At 36.2% G+C, this 17,513-nt stretch overlaps 1 protein-coding gene across 1 annotated transcript in view; it reads left to right on the top strand.

Moving 5' to 3' along the window:
• Nucleotides 1–1,943: 1,943 nt before the first annotated feature.
• FAM227B (family with sequence similarity 227 member B) overlaps nt 1,944–17,513 on the top strand; it is a 203,841-nt gene continuing 188,271 nt past the window's right edge. Inside the window, exons 1-3 of the mRNA XM_079768986.1 lie at nt 1,944–2,101; nt 6,408–6,639; nt 8,120–8,175. Coding sequence (XP_079625112.1) covers nt 1,967–2,101; nt 6,408–6,639; nt 8,120–8,175 — 423 coding nt within the window. The 5' untranslated portion in view covers nt 1,944–1,966. The remainder of the gene's footprint in view (nt 2,102–6,407; nt 6,640–8,119; nt 8,176–17,513) is intronic.

Raw genomic sequence — 17,513 nt, 5'->3', positions numbered from 1 at the left:
GGATTGAAATCCCTTAGGAGTAAAATGAACATGTTCTTAATTTTCAAAAGTTTGTTTCAATCACTGGGGCAAAGCAGAAATTTTGAAACACTTTTAGGACAAGCTTTTTGCAAATATTTTTGTGTGATTTTTTTCCATTTTTTTAATTAAGGTATTATATGTGTACATATCTTACCATTGCCCCCCCCCCACCCCACTCCCATACATGCCCTCACCCCCCAGTGTTTTGCATCCATTGGTTATGCTTATATGCATGCATACAAGTCCTTCGGTTGATCTCTTATCTCCCCCACCTCTCCCTAATCTTCCCGCTGTAATTTGACAGTCTGTTTGATGCTTTACTGCCTCTGTATCTATCTTTTTGTTCATGAGTTTATAATGTTCTTTATTATCCACCAATGAGTGAGATCATGTGGAATTTTTCTTTCATTGACTGGCTTATTTCACTTAGCATAATGTTCTCCAGTTCCATCCAGGTTGCTGCAAGTGGTAAGAATTCCTTCTTTTTTATGGCAGCATAGTATTCCATTGTGTAGATGTACCATAGTTTTCTGATCCAGTCATCTGCTGATGGGCACCTAGGTTTTTTCCAAATCTTAGCTATTGTAAATTGTGCTGCTATGAACATAGGGGTGCATATATCCTTTCTGATTGGTGTTTCTAGTTTTTCCAAATATTTTAATTTAAATAATGATGGAAATGTGCTGTAGCTTAATCACGATGTTCTGGGTCTTTTTTAATGTCAAGGGAAAGGGGTTACAATTAAAATCAAGACAAACTCAGCAAAATTTTGGAGACATTTGGACTATCCCATCATGCATGTTTGAGAACCTATGATTTCAGATGAAATTTTCCAAATGTTTGAAGTTAAAATGCATAGTCACTCTGTTCAAATTAAGAATAATAATAATCAAATCAAGATCACAGGTTTATGCCCTTCACCAAAGATAGAATAAAATCAAACTTAAAGTACCATCCTTGTTTGCAAAGGACAACGTCTATATTGATGGCCTTCCATTTTTATCAGCTAATATTTGATAAAACAATATATCCAGTTGTACCATTTTTGTCATTTATGGGTGTATCTGTACATTTTTTCTTATTGTCTAGATTTCCCAACCAAATACTTACAGTTGTGGGTTTTTTTAAGGTTTGGCTATGTTTATGCATTGCCAAACTATTGAATATTTGAAGACATCTAGGAATAAAATGACTGTATATTTAATTTTTTGTTTGCTGGACAAAACTTCTACCTTATAGACAATAGTAAAAAACAAATAACTCCATAAAATTCATTTAAAACATATTTTTGAGTACCTATTGTGTATCAGGCACATAGACATTTACTAGGTGTACTAGTTAATCAGATTATTTTCAATAGATGGAGTTACACACATGTTGATATATATGCGATTTGATATGTATGCTATTTTGTTGTATTGACAGCAAGCTTCAAAATTTCATATGTCAAATTTTCTGAAAGTGTTAACATCATAGATATTTTTACATTTAAAAATGTCAAATTTCGTGCCAAAAAAAGAGCATTTGTGGGAAGTTTTAATTTATTACTCTATTTTGAAGAAAAGGTTATCGTATACTTCGGGAAGCTTATGGTGAACATGCTCCATCTCAAGATACTTGTGAACGCTGGTTTAAATGCTTTAAAAATAATGATTTTGATGTGAAAGACAAAGAATGTCCAGGTCAACCGAAAAAGTTTGAAGACCAACAATTACAAGCATTATTGGATGAAGATGCATGTCAAACTCAAAAACAACTTGCAGAAAAATTAAACGCTGCTCAGCAATTTCCAATCGTTTACAAGCAATGGGAAAGATTTTAAAGGAAGGAAAATGGGTGCCACATCAACTGAATGAAAAACAAATGGAAAACCGAAAAGTCATCAGTAAAATGTTACTTCAACAGCACAAAAGGAAGTCTTTTTTGCATTGAATTGTGACTGGCAATGAAAAGTGGATTTATTTTGAGAATCCCAAATGCACAAAATCATGGGTTGATCCAGGTCAACCATCAACATCGACTGCAAGGCAAAATTGATTCAGAAAGAAGACAATGCTCTGCGTTTGGTGGGATCAGGAAGGTATGGTATACTATGAGCTTCTAAAACCAGGTGAAACCATTGATACTGATTAATACTGACAACAAATAATCAATTTGAACCATCCTTTGATCGTGAAACGACCAAATGTGCCAGAAGACATGGCAAAGTAATTTTGCTTCATGATAAATTTGCTTCAAATTTTGTTAATAGGCCTGCTAGGTTTGTAATACAGACCTGGAGGATACTCAGATCCCTACTGAGATCTTTCACAGAAGATCAAAGGTAATTTATGATAGAGAGAATAATTATTTCCTTTTCATTCTCTTTATTCAGGGAATAGCTGTTTTATTTGTTCATTCACCATCACACACTTCAAAACCAGTTAAAGACACATTAAAAGATCTTGCCTGGAAAGTATTGACCCACCCGCCGTATTCACCAGACCTTACTCCTTCAGGTTACCACTTGTTCGGATCGATGGCACACACACTTTCTTCAAAACGTACAAAGAAGTGGAAAATTGGGTCTCTGAATGGTTTGCCTAAAAACAAGAAAAGTTCTATTGGGATGGTATCCATAAATTACCTGAAAGATGGGGGAAATGTGTAGCTAGCGATGGGCTTACTTTGAATAAAGCTTTTGATTACAAAATCTGCCATTATTAACTGGTACACCTAGTAGAATGTATCAGTGAATTAAAACGGGCAAAGGTCCTTGCCTTCATGAAGTTGTCATTCTTTTTTGAAATGTGGCATATTATAAACAAGTGAATAAAACAAAAGAGAAATTGAAATATATTCTAAATCACTTATGGCTAAGTTTAATTTTTAAAATATAAAAGTTTTTTATATTTTAATATTTGTTTAATATTTGTTTTTTATATTTGTTTAATTTTTCTAAAATATAAAAGCAAAGGTATGTATTTTCATAGTTGTATAGTGGTTAAAATCATAGGCTCTGGGCTCAGATTGCCAGGTTGCCTATGTTCAAATCCCAGCTCTGCTACTAATTAGCATTAGAACAGTACCTGGACCCTCCATGTCAGCTTTTAGTTTCTTATACTTTACTAGGGGACGGTGCACGAAATTCATGCACGGGTAGGGTCCCTAGGCCTGGCCAGCGATCAGGACCATTCTGTGGGGCAACTGGCGGGGCAATCGGGGGCGGGGGGGCCCCGCTGGCACCTGCCTTAGCTGGCCTGGGGCCTGCGAATTGGGGGCAGCTCCTGTGTTGAGCGTCTGCCCCCTAGTAGTCAGTGCGTGTCATGGTGACCGTTCATTCTGTTGGTCGTTCCGCTGGTTGTTCCGCCCTTTGGTCGATTTGCATACTAGGCTTTTATATATAGGATGCTTTATCGTTTCTTACATCATCTTAAGCCCTCTCATTGTGGTAAATTTTCACTATCTCTATCTTTCTTTTCTAATTTTAATATTTTATACCTTCTACTCCTCTTTCCTCTCTTCCTCTCTTTTGTTATAGTTCTGTGTTCTTTCTTACCTTCAATCATTTCTCTCCTCATTTCTCTATTGACCAATTCCCACATTCTCTTCTTGCTTCTCCCCCTTCATCAACATTCTGTTTCTATTTTTGTTTTTATAAAAATATTTTTACATTTTTATGGCATCCTTTTGTTCCACTAATGTTGTGTCGTTATCATTTCTCTTATTTGTTCTATTCATTTAATTATTTTTATTCACTACCTACTATTTGCCAGGTAATGTTCTGGACACTGAAGATACAACAATGAGCAAAAAAATATAAATATTCCTGCCCTTGTGGAATTATCACTCTCCTCCTTCTGCCTGATTCAATACTGTCACCGTTTTTTATTCCTTTTCAATTATTTAGGTACTGAAGAGTTGGTTTGAATCTTTCCTTATGTATTTATTACAGTTGACCTTCCCTGCTGTTTATTTATTATTCTTTTGTCTTTTTTCTGCTTTCATGTGACTTCTACCTGGTAGTACTTTAATTCATCTTGTCTTAGGGCATCAGTGTCAAATTTTGTTAATAGGCCTGCTAGGTTTGTAATACAGACCTGGAGGATACTCAGATCCCTACTGTGATCTTTCACAGAAGATCAAAGGTACTTTACGATAGAGAGAATAATTATTTCCTTTCCATTCTCTTTATTCAGGGAATAACTGTTTTATTTGTTCATTCATCTATTTAAATGACTCTAGTGATTATGAGGGAACTATGTTTTCAAAAGTGGTTGCCATTCTAAATTGACCATGTTTGTCTTCAGGGATTGTATCCTATGATCATATCTTATTCTTCTGAGATCTTTGACACAGTATTTTGACACAATACCCAGGTGGTTGAGTGTCTTCTTTAAAACATAGGTTTGAAAGTTTTTGGAGGGTGTACTTATGTATCTGAGTAATATTTTTTATTCCAAAATGGCAGAAGGACCTAGATCTCTCTGGGAAAGGTTTCTAACATTAAAAGAAGGGTATTATTTATCTACTTGTTATCATTAGAGAGCACCATTCATAAAGATATGTATGATGACTGTAGTGGGCTTTTATTTTTCTTCTTATAAACAGCAGAAACTGATTTCTCACAGTTTTGGAGGCTGGGAGTACAAGATCAAGGCACTGGCAGATTTGGAGTCTAGTACAAAACCGGCTTCCTGGTTCACACACAGAGCCTTCTTGTTGTGACCTCGTATGGTAGAAGAGATGAGCAAGTTCTCTGGAGCTCCTTTTATGAGGGAACTAATACGAACCATGAAGGCTTCACCCTCATGACCTACTCACCTCCAAAAGCTCCACTCCCTAATACCACCACTTTTAGGGTTAGGATTTCAACATACAAACTTTGGGGTGACACAAACATTCAGACCATAACAGAAGGCATCAATTCTAGTGTCCAATAAACATAGGGAAAAGGGGGACAACTTGCCTCCAGGTTTGGGGCATCAGTAAGAACTGTAGCAGAGTGTGTACATCATTGAATTTTAGAGTTGAATGGGCTTTGATAGGTCTAATTAGTCACCATATCCTCCACTACCCTGGCCCTAACACTAATCCCTTTAGTGTTAGTGGCTTTTATAGGCTTTTAAAGGAAGAAAAAGGGAAGTGGAATGGACCAAGGCAAGTTTAAAATTCCTGACCTGGAGATTTCAGATTTATTCCCATTTAGCTAAATTCCCAGAATATTTTACCAAAATTTATTAAAGAGTTTTACACCACACAAGCTCCAGAACTCATTCTCTTACTTAACATCCCTTAATTATTTTGGCTAAATTTCTTTGTTTTGTTATTAATTGATTATATTGAAAGATAATCTTTTATTTGGTTTGCAAATATTAATGTTGTGATTCCCCTTCTATTCCTATTATTTTCCTCTCTTTTCTTCATCTCCTTCCCTTCCTGAGTAATTTAGTCCTAAAGCCATTTGGGGGCCAAAACAAGGCAGGCCTCCAAATTGGCAGGGGAGATAGGGATTCACTGTGATAACGGAGAGCAAGCTTTCTGAACTCAACCACAGTGAGGAGGGTGTCCACGTTACACCATAGGTGTCAGAGTCCAAGGGAATGAGGATGGTATCCACATGTAGCCAGGGGAAGGAATGAAAAGTGATTTCAGGAGGTGGGAGGGGAGGTAGGCTATGGCCTGATATGGGAAGTCAGAGCCCAAGTGGGGGTAAGGAGGGTATCCCTATAGAAGAGGCAGCCTGGAAAGAGGTGTCAGAGCCTGAGCAGGATGAGAAGGGCATCCGATAGAGAAGAAGCTACCAGTAGATAGAAGAGATTGGTTAGTGATCATCTGAGAAGATAGATAAAATAAATACATATATTAAAAATAATGGCAGCTAGGTTTTTCATTGTTGGAGATGATAATTATAGCATGGAAAGAGAGAAAATCAAATGTTTGAACTTGGAATTAGAAATACCAGTGTGAGCTCATGTTTTTAAGTACACAAGAAAGACTGGGGAGCTAAAGACATTTGAAGAAAAATGAATGTGTAATACTACACTAGATCCTTTGCTATAAAGTGCATTATTGGTTCAATTGATGAAACTTGAATAGAATCTGAGGGTTAGCTAGGAAACAGTATATCAATACCAATTTCCTGAGTCTGATGATTAATTTTGGTTATATAGAATAATGTATTTGTTTTTAGGAAATACACACTGAAGTATTCAAGGATGGTAGATAAGCAACTTATTTTCAAGTGATTTAGGACAAAAAGTTTTTATAAAGCATTTAAAACTTCTAAAGTTTATGATTGTTTCAAGAATTTTAAAGAATACATTTAATAAAAAATAATGCTGTGTAATAAAATCTCAATTTTAGCTAATTGATTTAAGTTGTATTGGATAACATTTTTTTTGCAGGAATATTGGCCAGGGGAAATCATCTTTAGAGATAAAGATAAATGGGCGTACATTCTGAGGAAAATAAAAGAAGATAGTTCATTTACTTCAATTTATACACACCTATGGGAAAATGTCCCTCGAAGACATGGTGCAATCATGATCATGGAGGCAAGATTACAGGAATGTTCAATTCTTTTGAAAAACCATGCCTCTAAAATTCTTGAGTGGGAAAATGTAATTTCTGAAAAAGGTAAACCGTATTTTTATATGAGTAGAGCAATGGTCAGTTGTGTGTGTGTGTGTGTGTGTGTGTGTGTGTGTGTGTGTGTGTGTGTATCTACGTCTGTCTGTCTGTCTCTGTGTGCAGTCTCATAAGGAATGAAATCCTAAGGTATAAAATATCTAAAAAACATTATAATAAATTTATTTTATTTTAAACCTCTTTCTTTCCATATGGTCCAGTACAGATTTTTAGTTGAACATGAACACGTATATTCAAAGAAAGTATTGCTAGGACAAAAACTCAAATAGTTATAAACTTTCTTAAGCGAGGACAGGGGTAGCCAAATATCAGGGAAACAGGATGGATTATATAAACTGATACTGGTACCAGAGATAAGCGAGCCAGCAAGAGTCAGGTTATAAGAACATAAATACCTAAAACCCAAAGTAAAGGGGGTGAGAGTGGATTTACATGTGCTAGTTTAGCTTGTAGGAAGGTAGTGTTTAGTATTCAGAACTGAATAGCTGCAGACTGGGTAAAAAGCATATCTACTAGGAATGTTAATTTTTTACTTCTTTTAAGTATTTGTATAACTATTTTTATTATCTAATTAACACTTTCAGTATCTAAAAGTTTTTAGATACTAATGGTGAAACTTACCTTATTTTTTATTTAATGGGCAAACTTGTCATGGGTAAGCCTTAAAAATGCTGATATTAGTTATACTTATAAAGTATTTTCAATGTATTAAATAAATTTAATTAGTCATATTATTTAGATATTTAATATTCTTTTATGGATCTCTATTTTTCAAATTCTGAGAATGTGTTTAAATACACTAGTACTAAGTTTTATTTTAAAATTTCTTATTTAATTTTGTATTTTTAATATAAAATATTTTGAAGCATATATGCATGTGTGTGTGTATATATATATATATATATATATATAGAGAGAGAGAGAGAGAGAGAGAGAGAGAGAGAACACGTGTGTACTTTAAAAAACTAATTTTATGTATATTATCCTCAATATGTAAATATCAAAGCTTGACTCAATTTCAGGTTAACTGACTTAAGAGCTCCCTAGAGTCTTTCACTGGTCCATGTTTCAAAGTCCTGTACTTTCTGGAATTTAAGGTGACCATGAAACCACAATGCAAGTGACTGAACTATTTAAACAACATGGGCTTGTTCAGTAAGAACAGATTGTTGTAAAACTTTAGATATAGGAGTAAGTACTAAAGACATACTAGTTGGAGCACGACATTTCTGTAAAATAAAGGAAACAGAAGAAATAATAGTAATCTACTCATTCAACAAGCATTTGTGTATCTAGCATTATACTTATCAAAATAGCTAGTTGATCCCATTGAATAGTTTTATATATATTTTATTTAAAGTACTTACATCTTTTTTACTTTTAAAGGCGATATATATGTGTATACTCATACACACAAATACACACATATATGTTATGAATTCTTGTTTTTTTAAAGGTACTCCTGGAAAATTGGAAAAATATGAGGCATTTCTAAAGAAGCACCATAAGAAAAAGATGATAATGGTATGGTATTTGTTTTCATTCTTGAAAAATTATATTTCCACAGAAAATATAATCACTGTAATTACATGGATAACTTTTTGAAATTTTCTTATAGTTTTTTATCATCTACCTATCTCTGTATTTTTAAAATATTTGGACTCCTATTTTCTTTACACACACAATATCAAAGTGTTGGCATTTTCATATCACTAGAAGTGATTTTTAAAATGTATATATTTCATCCTCTTGTTATTTAATAATTTATGTCCTATACTTAGTGCAGGTCCCATATCAGTTCTCTTCCTATAGAAAAATTAAGAATTCCTTTTACCAAACATTCAAAGAAGAACTAACACCTATCCTTCTGAACCTATTCCAAAAAACTCAGGCAGAGGGAAGACTCGCAGGATAACATTAGGCCAACATTATCCTAATTCCAACACCACATAAGGATACTACAAAGAAATAAAATTATAGGCCAGTATCCCTGATGAACATAGATGCCGAAACCCTCAACATAATATTAGCAAACTGGATCCAACAATTCATTAAAAAGATCATACACTATGATCAAGTGGGATTTATTCCAGGGATGCAAGGTAGGTACAGTTGCCACAAATCAATAAACGTGATACACTACATAAACAACATGAAGGATAAAAATCACATGATCATATCAATAGATGCAGAAAAAGCATTTGATAAAATCTGGCACCTATTTATGATAAAAACTCTCAACAAAGTAAGAATAGAGGGCACATACAACAACATAATAAAGGCCATGTATGACAGCCCATAGCCAACATTATACAATGAGCAAAAACTAAAAGCATTTTCTTAAGATTAGGAACAATATAGGGATGTCCACTTTCGCCACTCTTATTCAACATAGTACTAAAGTCCTAGCCACAGCAGTCAGACAAGAATAAGAAATAAAAGGCATCCAAATTGGAAAGGATGATGTAAAATTGTCATTATTTACAGGTGACATGTTACTGTATATAGAGAATCCTAAAGATTTCACGAAGAAACTACGAGAACTGATTAGTGAATTCAGTAAAGTAGCAAGATACAAAATTAATATCCAGAAATCAGTTGCATTTTTACACACCAACAATGAAGTACAGAAATGGAAACTGAGAAAACAATTCCATTTCCAGTTGCATCCAAAAAATTAAATGCCTTAGAATAAATTTAACCAGGAATGTAAAAGGCCTGTAAATTATAAGACATCGAAGAAAGAAACTGAAGATACAAATAAGTGGAAGTATATACCATGTTCATGGATAGGAAGAATTAACCTCATTAAAATATCCATGTTAACCAAAGTAATCTATAGATTTAATACCATTCCTGTCAAGATACCAATGGCATATTTCACATAACTAGAACAAATATTCCAAGAATTTATATGGAACCACAAAAGACCCCGAGTAGCACAGCAATCTTGAAAAAGAACAAAGTTGGAGGAGTCACTCTACCTGATACCAAATTATACTACAAGGCCATAATAATCTAAACAGCATGGTACTGGCATAAAAACAGACATAGAACTGTAGGTCAGTGGTACAGAATAGAGAGCCCAGAAATAAATCCATGCTTTTATGGTCAATTAATATTCAGCAGTGGAAGCAAGATCATACAGTGGGGTAAAAATAGTTTATTCAATAAATGGTGTTGGAAAAATTAGACAGATACCTGCAGAAAAATGAAACTAGACCCCTTCTTATACCATACACAAGAATAAACTCAGAATGGATTAAAGACTTAAATGTTAGACTTGAAACCATAAAAATTCTAGAAGGAAACATAGGCAGTAAAATCTCAGGCATTTCTCATAGCAATATCTTTTCTGATACGTCTTCTCAGGCAAGGGAAACAAAATTAAAAAGAAACAAATGAGACTACATAAAAATAAAATGTTTTTGCACAGCAAATGAAACCATCAACAAAAGGAAAAGATAATCCATTGAAATGGGAGAACATATTCATTGATACATCTTATAAGGGGTTATAAAGAACTTATAAAACTTATAAAGGAAAAGATAATCCATTGAAATGGGAGAACATATTCATTGATACATCTGATAAGGGGTTATAAAGAACTTATAAAACTTCAAGATTTATAAAGAACTTATAAAACTCAGCACCAAAAAAAAAAAATAATCCAATTAAAAAATGGGCAAAGGACCTTAATAGATATTTCTCCAAAGAGGATATACAAATAGTCAACAGACATATGAAAAGATGCTCACTGTCACTAATCATCAGAGAATGCAAATTAAAACCACAATGAGATAACACCTCACATCTGTCAGAATGGCTATCATCAATAAATCAACAGACAAGTGTTGGCAAGGATGGGAGAAAAGGGAAACCTCATGCATTGTTGGTGGGAATGGGGACTGGTGCTGCCACTTTGGAAAACAGGTGGCATTTCTTCAAAAACTTAAAAATAACCAAGTGATTCCACTTCTGGTAATATATCCCAAGAAACCTGAAACACTGATTTGAAAGAATATATGCACCCCAAGTATATTCATTGCAGCATTATTTACAACTAGAGGCTGATGTACAAAATTTATGCACTGACCGGGCGGGGTGGGGGGAGGGCGGGTCCCCTCAGATCGGCTTGCACCCTCTCACAGTCCAGGACCCCTCACTCCTTACCGCAGCCTGCTCTCTGCTGCTTAGCACTGCCGTGGAGGCAGGAGAGGGTCCCACCACTGCCGCTGGGCTTGCCAGCCATGAGCCCGGCTTCTGGCTAAGCAGTGCTCCCCCTATGGGAGCACACTGACCACCAGGGGGCTCCTGCATTGAGAGTCTGCCCCCTGGTGGTCAGTGTGCATCATAGTGACCAGCTGTTCTGGTCATTCCGCCATAACGGTCGCTTAGGCTTTTATTATATAGATAACCAAGATTTGGGAGCAGCCCAAGTGCCCATCAATAGATGAGGAGATAAAAGAAAAATCAGTGGTACATTTACACAATGGAATACTACTCAACTGTAAAAAAGAAGGAAATCTTACCTTTTGCAACAGCATGGCATGAGCTAGAGAATATTACGTTAAGTGACATAAGCCAGTCAAAGGAAAACAATACCATATGACTTTACTTATATGTGGAATCTGATGAACAAAATAAACAAAATAGAAACAGATTCATAGATGTAGAAAACAGACTGACAGCCGTTGGGAGTAGGGGCAGTGGACTGGGTGAAAAAGGTGAAGGGATTAAGCAAAAAAACAAACTCATAGATACAGATAACAGTATGGTGATTACCAGAGAAAAAGGAGGGTGGGAGCGATAGAAGAGGGTAAAAGGGCAATAAATGGTGACATAAGGAGACTTGACTGGGTGGTGAACACACAATACAGTATACAGATGATGCATTATAGACTTGTACACCTATAATTTGTTAAGAGATATTACCCCAATAAATTGAATAAAAAATTTAAAAGTTAAGAATTCTTTGTATTACCTTCAGAATTGCTTTGTCATTTAAAAAATCTCTTTGAGATTTTTATTAGAATCATAATTGGCTTTTAATTACTACTAGAAACTTAGTCCTTTTCAAAAATACACTTAAAATTATATAATGTTAAAGCTATAAAAACCGAAAGTACCACCACTAGTCTCTCCACCTTAGTAAATGTTACTTTTTTAAATTTCAAAATTACTTTTTTTTTCCTGATTATGACTAAGGTAGTCATTTTTTAAAGTTAAATAAATAAGCACTAAGAAGATAATTCGAATTCTGTTATTTATAGATAAATTATATATACCTCACTATTTAATTGTCACTTTGATTTATCTTTAATTTTTTAGAAAAATTTTATTAACTTATATACATATAGTGAGTTAAATGTATTATGGAATTTTTATTAATAAATATTTTTCTACATTATTTAAAAAATAAATGAATGTAATTGCCCTTTTTCTGGATTCTCAGGTTACTGTTCATTATTCATTATTATTTACAAAGCTGCTGTGACTATATTTAGAGCTAAAGACTGTGCTTACCCATGAGTATTAAGATACATTTCTAGAAGTGGAGACACATGGGAGAAGAAATATGAAAATCTAAGTTCTTTGACACATGTTGACAAATTGTTCTCTAGAAAAGTAGTACCAATTTATATTTGTAACAATAAAATTTGTGATCAATCTCACCCATTTTCTTGCCAACATTTTATATTATATACTTAACTGTTTGCAGAGTTGATAGAAATAATGTTATCAATTTCATACATTTTACTAACAATATTGATTTTTTAAAGTTTTTATTCATCTTTTTGTTTCTATTATTGAGTTGCCTATTTATGATCTTTTGCCATTTTAGCTGTCCTTTTTTATTTCTAAGAGCTCTTTATGCTTTAAAAATATTAACCCTTCTCAGTAATACATGTTATACATATTTATACCACTTTATTGCCTTTTAATTGAAAAGTATTTTTTTTTGCTACATAGAACTATATTTTCATGAATCTATAACTTTTTATTGAATTTTTCTGCCTTCAGTGCCATAATATTTAAGAAGGCTTTCTTCATCACACAGTCAAAATAATATTTACCTTTGTTATCATATTATTCTTACATATTTGTGTATTTAATCTTTCAATCCATACAGTGTTTATTTTTGTATAAGGGAGTAAAACATAAGGACCTTATTTTAGCTTCACCAGTAAATCTGTGTGATTTTCTTCATATAAGTTCTACATACTCTCTATTAAATTTACTCCTGGATATCTTAAATTTTTTATTAATAATGTTGATGAGATTGTTTTTCCATTATATTATCAAGGTGGATTATTGTTAGCATATAGAAAATTATATTGTTATATGGACATTATTCAACACTAGAGGCCCAGTGCACGAATTCATGCACGGGTGTGATCCAGCTGGCCCGCCCCAATTGGGGCCGATCGGGCCTGGGCTGGCCTGGGGGAGGGGCTGCAGGAGTTTGGCCAGCCGGCCCTGTCCCCTGTTGAACTCCTGGTCAAACTCCCGGTCAAACTCCGGATCGAGGGGACAATTGCATATTATGCTTTTATTATATAGGATTGTTTTTCACTTTGTCTCTGACTCAGAAAGAATTCTAGTAGTACTTAGCTATTAGGTATAATTTTTAAAGGTTTAGATAGCTATCTTTTTTTCAGATTAATGAAATTTATTTGTATTTCTAGTTTATTGACCTTTAGTCCTTTTCAAAAATACACTTAAAATTATATAATGTTAAAGCTAATCTGAGGGGACCCGCCCTCCCCCCACCCCGCCTGCTCAGTGCATAAATTTTGCACTCGGATGTCGAGTGTGACTCGACATGGTTAGCATTAGAATAAAGGAATCGAGAAAAAAGCAAGCGAGTGCAAAGGGTTAAAGGTATATAGCTGCAGATGTAGATGTATATTAGATATACAGGCACACCTTGTTTTACTGCACTTTGCTCTATTGAGCTTTGTAAATAAGAGCGGGGCAAAAGTAGATTTATAGTTGTGAGTACACGAATTTATTCTTGTTAGTATTTATTAATTATTGTATTATTTTTCATATGAAAAACTCTAAACCTACTTTTGTCTCACTCTGTATTGTGTTTTTCACAAATTGAAGGTCTGTGGTAACCCTGCATCAAGCAAGTCTATCAGTGCCATTTTCCAACATCATTTGCTCACTTCAGGTGTCTGTGTCACATTTTATAACTGCTGCAATATTTCAGACTCCTACTCACATATTTGTTATAGTGATCTGTGACTAATGATCTTTGTTACTATTGTAATATGCTTTGGGGCTTCCCGAACCATGCCCATGTGAAAACAAAATTAATTGATAAATGTGTGTTTTCTGACTGCTCCACTGACAGGCCATCCCTCTCTCCCTCTCCAAGGCCTTCCTATTTCCTAAGTCACAACAATATTGAAATTAGGCCAGTTCATAACCCCACAATAGCCTCTTCATGTTCAAGTGAGAGAAAAAGTTGCATGTCTTTAATCCAAAGTCAGAAATAATTAAGCTTAATGAAGAAGGCATGTCGAAAGCTGAGATGGGCTGGAAGCTAGGCCTCTTGCACCAAACAGTTAGCCAAGCTGTGGAGACAAAGGAAAGCTTCTTGAGGAAAGTTAAAAATGCTATTCCAGTGAACACACAAGTGATAAGAAAGCAAAACAGCCTTATGCTAATCTGCAGAAAGGTTTAGTGGTCTGTATAGAAGATCAAGCCAGCCACAACATTTCCTTAAGCCAAAGCCTAATCCAGAGCAAGGCTCTAACTCGAATCAGTTCTAGGAAGCCTGAGAGAGGTGAGGAAAATGCAGAAGAAAAATTTGAAGCCAGCAGAGGTTGGTTTATGAGTTTTAAGATAAGATAAAAATGCACAGTAAAGCAGCAAGTGCTGGTGTAGAAGCTGCAGTAAGTTATCCAGGAGGTCTAGCTAAGACAGGCTGACTTCTTACTAGGGGCTAATGCAGCTGGTGACTTCAAGTTGAAGCCAATACTCAGTCACCATTCTGAAAATCCTGGGGCCCTTAAGAATTATGCTAAATCTACTCTGCCTGTGTTCTGTAAGTGGAGCAACAAAGCCTGGTGACATCTATCTAAAACATGGCTTACTGAATACTTTAAGTCCACTGTTGAGACCTACTGCTCAGAAAAAGATTCCTTTCCAAATATTACTACTCACTGACAATGCACATGGTAACTAAAGAGTTCTGATAGAGATGTACAAGATTAATGTTGTTTTCATGCCTCCTAACACAACATCCCTTCTGCAGCCCATGGATCAAAGAATAATTTTGACTCTCAAGTCTTATTTAAGAAATGCATTTTGCAAAATTATATCTGCCATAGGTAGTTATTTCTCTGATCTGGGCAAAGTAAATTGAAGACCTTCTGGAAAGGACTCACAGGTCTAGATGCCATTAAGACATTCTTAATTTATAGGAAGAGGTGAAAATATGAACATTAACAGGAATTTGGGAGAAGTTGATTCCAACACTCCTGGGTGATGGTGAGGGGTTCAAAACTTCAGTGGAAGGGGTAACTGCAGATGCGGTGGAAATAGCAAGAGAACTAGAATTAGTAGTGGAGCCTGAAGATTTGACTGAATTGCAACAATCTCATGGTAACACTTTAATGAATGAGGAACTGGTTCTTATGGATGAGCAAAGAGAGTTGTTTTTTGAGATGGAATCTATTGCTGGTAGAGATGCTGTGAAGATTGTTGAAATGACAACCAAAGATTTAAAGTAGTACATAAATGTAGTCAATGAAGCAGCAGCAGAGTTTGAGGGGATTGACTCCTATTCTGCTGTGGGCAAAATGCTATCAAACAGCATCTCATGCTACAGAGACAGCGCTTGTGAAAGGAAGACTCAGTCCATGCTGCAAACCTCATTGTTGTCTCATTTTGAGAAATTGCTACAGCCACACCCACTTTCAGCAACGGCCACCCTGATCAGTCAGCAGTCATAAACATTGAGGCAAGAACCTCCCACCAGCAAAGATGATAACTCCCTGAAGACTTGGATGATGGTTAGCAATTTTTAGCAATAAAGTACTTTAAATTAAGATATGTACATTGTTTTTTAGACATAATGAATGCTATTGTATACTTAATAGATTATAATGTAATGTGAACATAACTTTTATATACACTAGGAAACCAAAAAAATTGTGTGACTCACTTTATTGTGATATTTGTTTTAATGTGGTTGTCTGGAGTTGAACCCATAATATCTCCAAGGTATGCCTGTGGATTAGATATAGATAGGTATCCCTTTGCTCAAAAACTTGAAAAAAATCTCCATGTTTTGAAGCAGAGAGGGAAATAATTCATTGTGATGAATAGTAAAGCTACTTTCAGCTTTAATCTGTGAATATGGCACTTTACATTAATAGCTTTTTAGAAGTCGAACCATTTTTGTAATCTTAGGATATACTATTTAATCTATGTTTTATAAGATACGATTATCTCTTTTGGCTTTGTTATCAAAATTATACTAACCTCAGAAAATGAGTTACTTAGCTTTCTCTTTCTTTCCATTCTATAACTAGCTTTGGGATATTTGGATATCATTTGTTCCTTGTATATTTGGTAAAAGTTGCCTGTGAACTTTTATTGACATTTTATTATTTACTAGAGGCCCGGTGCACGAAATTCGTGCACGGAGGAGGGTTGTCCCTCAGCCCAGCCTATACCCTCTCCAATCTGGGACCCCTCGAGGGATGTCTGACTGCCCATTTAGGCCCGATGTCGGACATCCCTCTCACAATCCAGGACTGCTGGCTCCCAGCTGCTTGCCTGCCTGCCTTCCTGATTGCCCCTAACCGCTTCTGCCTGCCAGCCTGATCACCCCCTAACCACTCCGCTGCCAGCCTGTTTGCCCCCAACTTCCCTCCTCTGCTGGCCTGGTCACTCCTAACTGCCCTCTCCTGCAGGGTTGATCACCTCCAACTGCCCTCCCTTGCAGGCCTGGTCCTTCTCAACTGCCCTCCCTTGCAGGCCTGGTCCTTCTCAACTGTCCTCCCTTGCAGGCTGGGTGCCTCCCAACTGCCCTCTCCTGCTGGCCATCTTGTGGTGGCCATCTTGTGTCCACATGGGGGCAGGATCTTTGACCACATGGGGGCAGCTATATTGTGTGTTGTAGTGATGATCAATCTGTATATTACTCTTTTATTAGATAGGATAGAGGCCTGGTACAGGGGTGGGGGCCAGCTGGTTTGCCCTGAAGGGTGTCCCTGATCAGGGTGGGGTTCCCTTGGGGTGTGGGGTGGCCTGAACGAGGGGCCTGTGGTGGTTTGCAGGCCAGCCACGCCCCCTGGCAACCCAAACGGAGGCCCTGGTACCTGGAATTTATTTTCCTTCTACAATTGAAACTTTGTAGCCTGGAGCGGAGCCAAGCCTGGGGCTCCCTCCGCAGCTGGCAGCCATTTCTGTTGGGGTTATAATTGAAACTTTGTAGCCTTAAGCGGGTGGGCCCGGCCAGGGTGTGCAGAAAGCTTTGCTTCCCCTGTTGCTGGTAGCAACCCTGGCCTCCTCTCTCAAGCTCCATTCTGCCACCATTTCTGTTTGAATTTGTTTACCTTCTATAATTGAAACTTTGTAGCTTGAGTGGAGGCTTAGGCCTGGCAAGGGCAGGCGGAAAGCTTGGCTTCCTCTGTTACCTAGGAAACCTTGCTCTCTGTGGCTGTAGCCATCTTGGTTGGGTTAATTTGAATACTCACTCTGATTGGATGGTGGGCGTGGCTTGTGGGTGTGTTGGAGGTATGGGCAATTTGCATATTTGTCTATTATTAGGTAGGATATGTTGCAGAGGGTAATAGTTAGGTTGGTAGAAATGCTGTGTGGAAGAAAATAAAAGAACG

This window comes from Cnephaeus nilssonii, assembly GCF_951640355.1.
Source record: "Cnephaeus nilssonii genome assembly, chromosome: 4".
Classification (NCBI taxonomy): Eukaryota; Metazoa; Chordata; class Mammalia; order Chiroptera; family Vespertilionidae; genus Cnephaeus; species Cnephaeus nilssonii.
The sequence above is the reverse complement of the archived record's forward strand: the minus strand, read 5'-3'. Positions and strand labels throughout refer to the sequence as shown.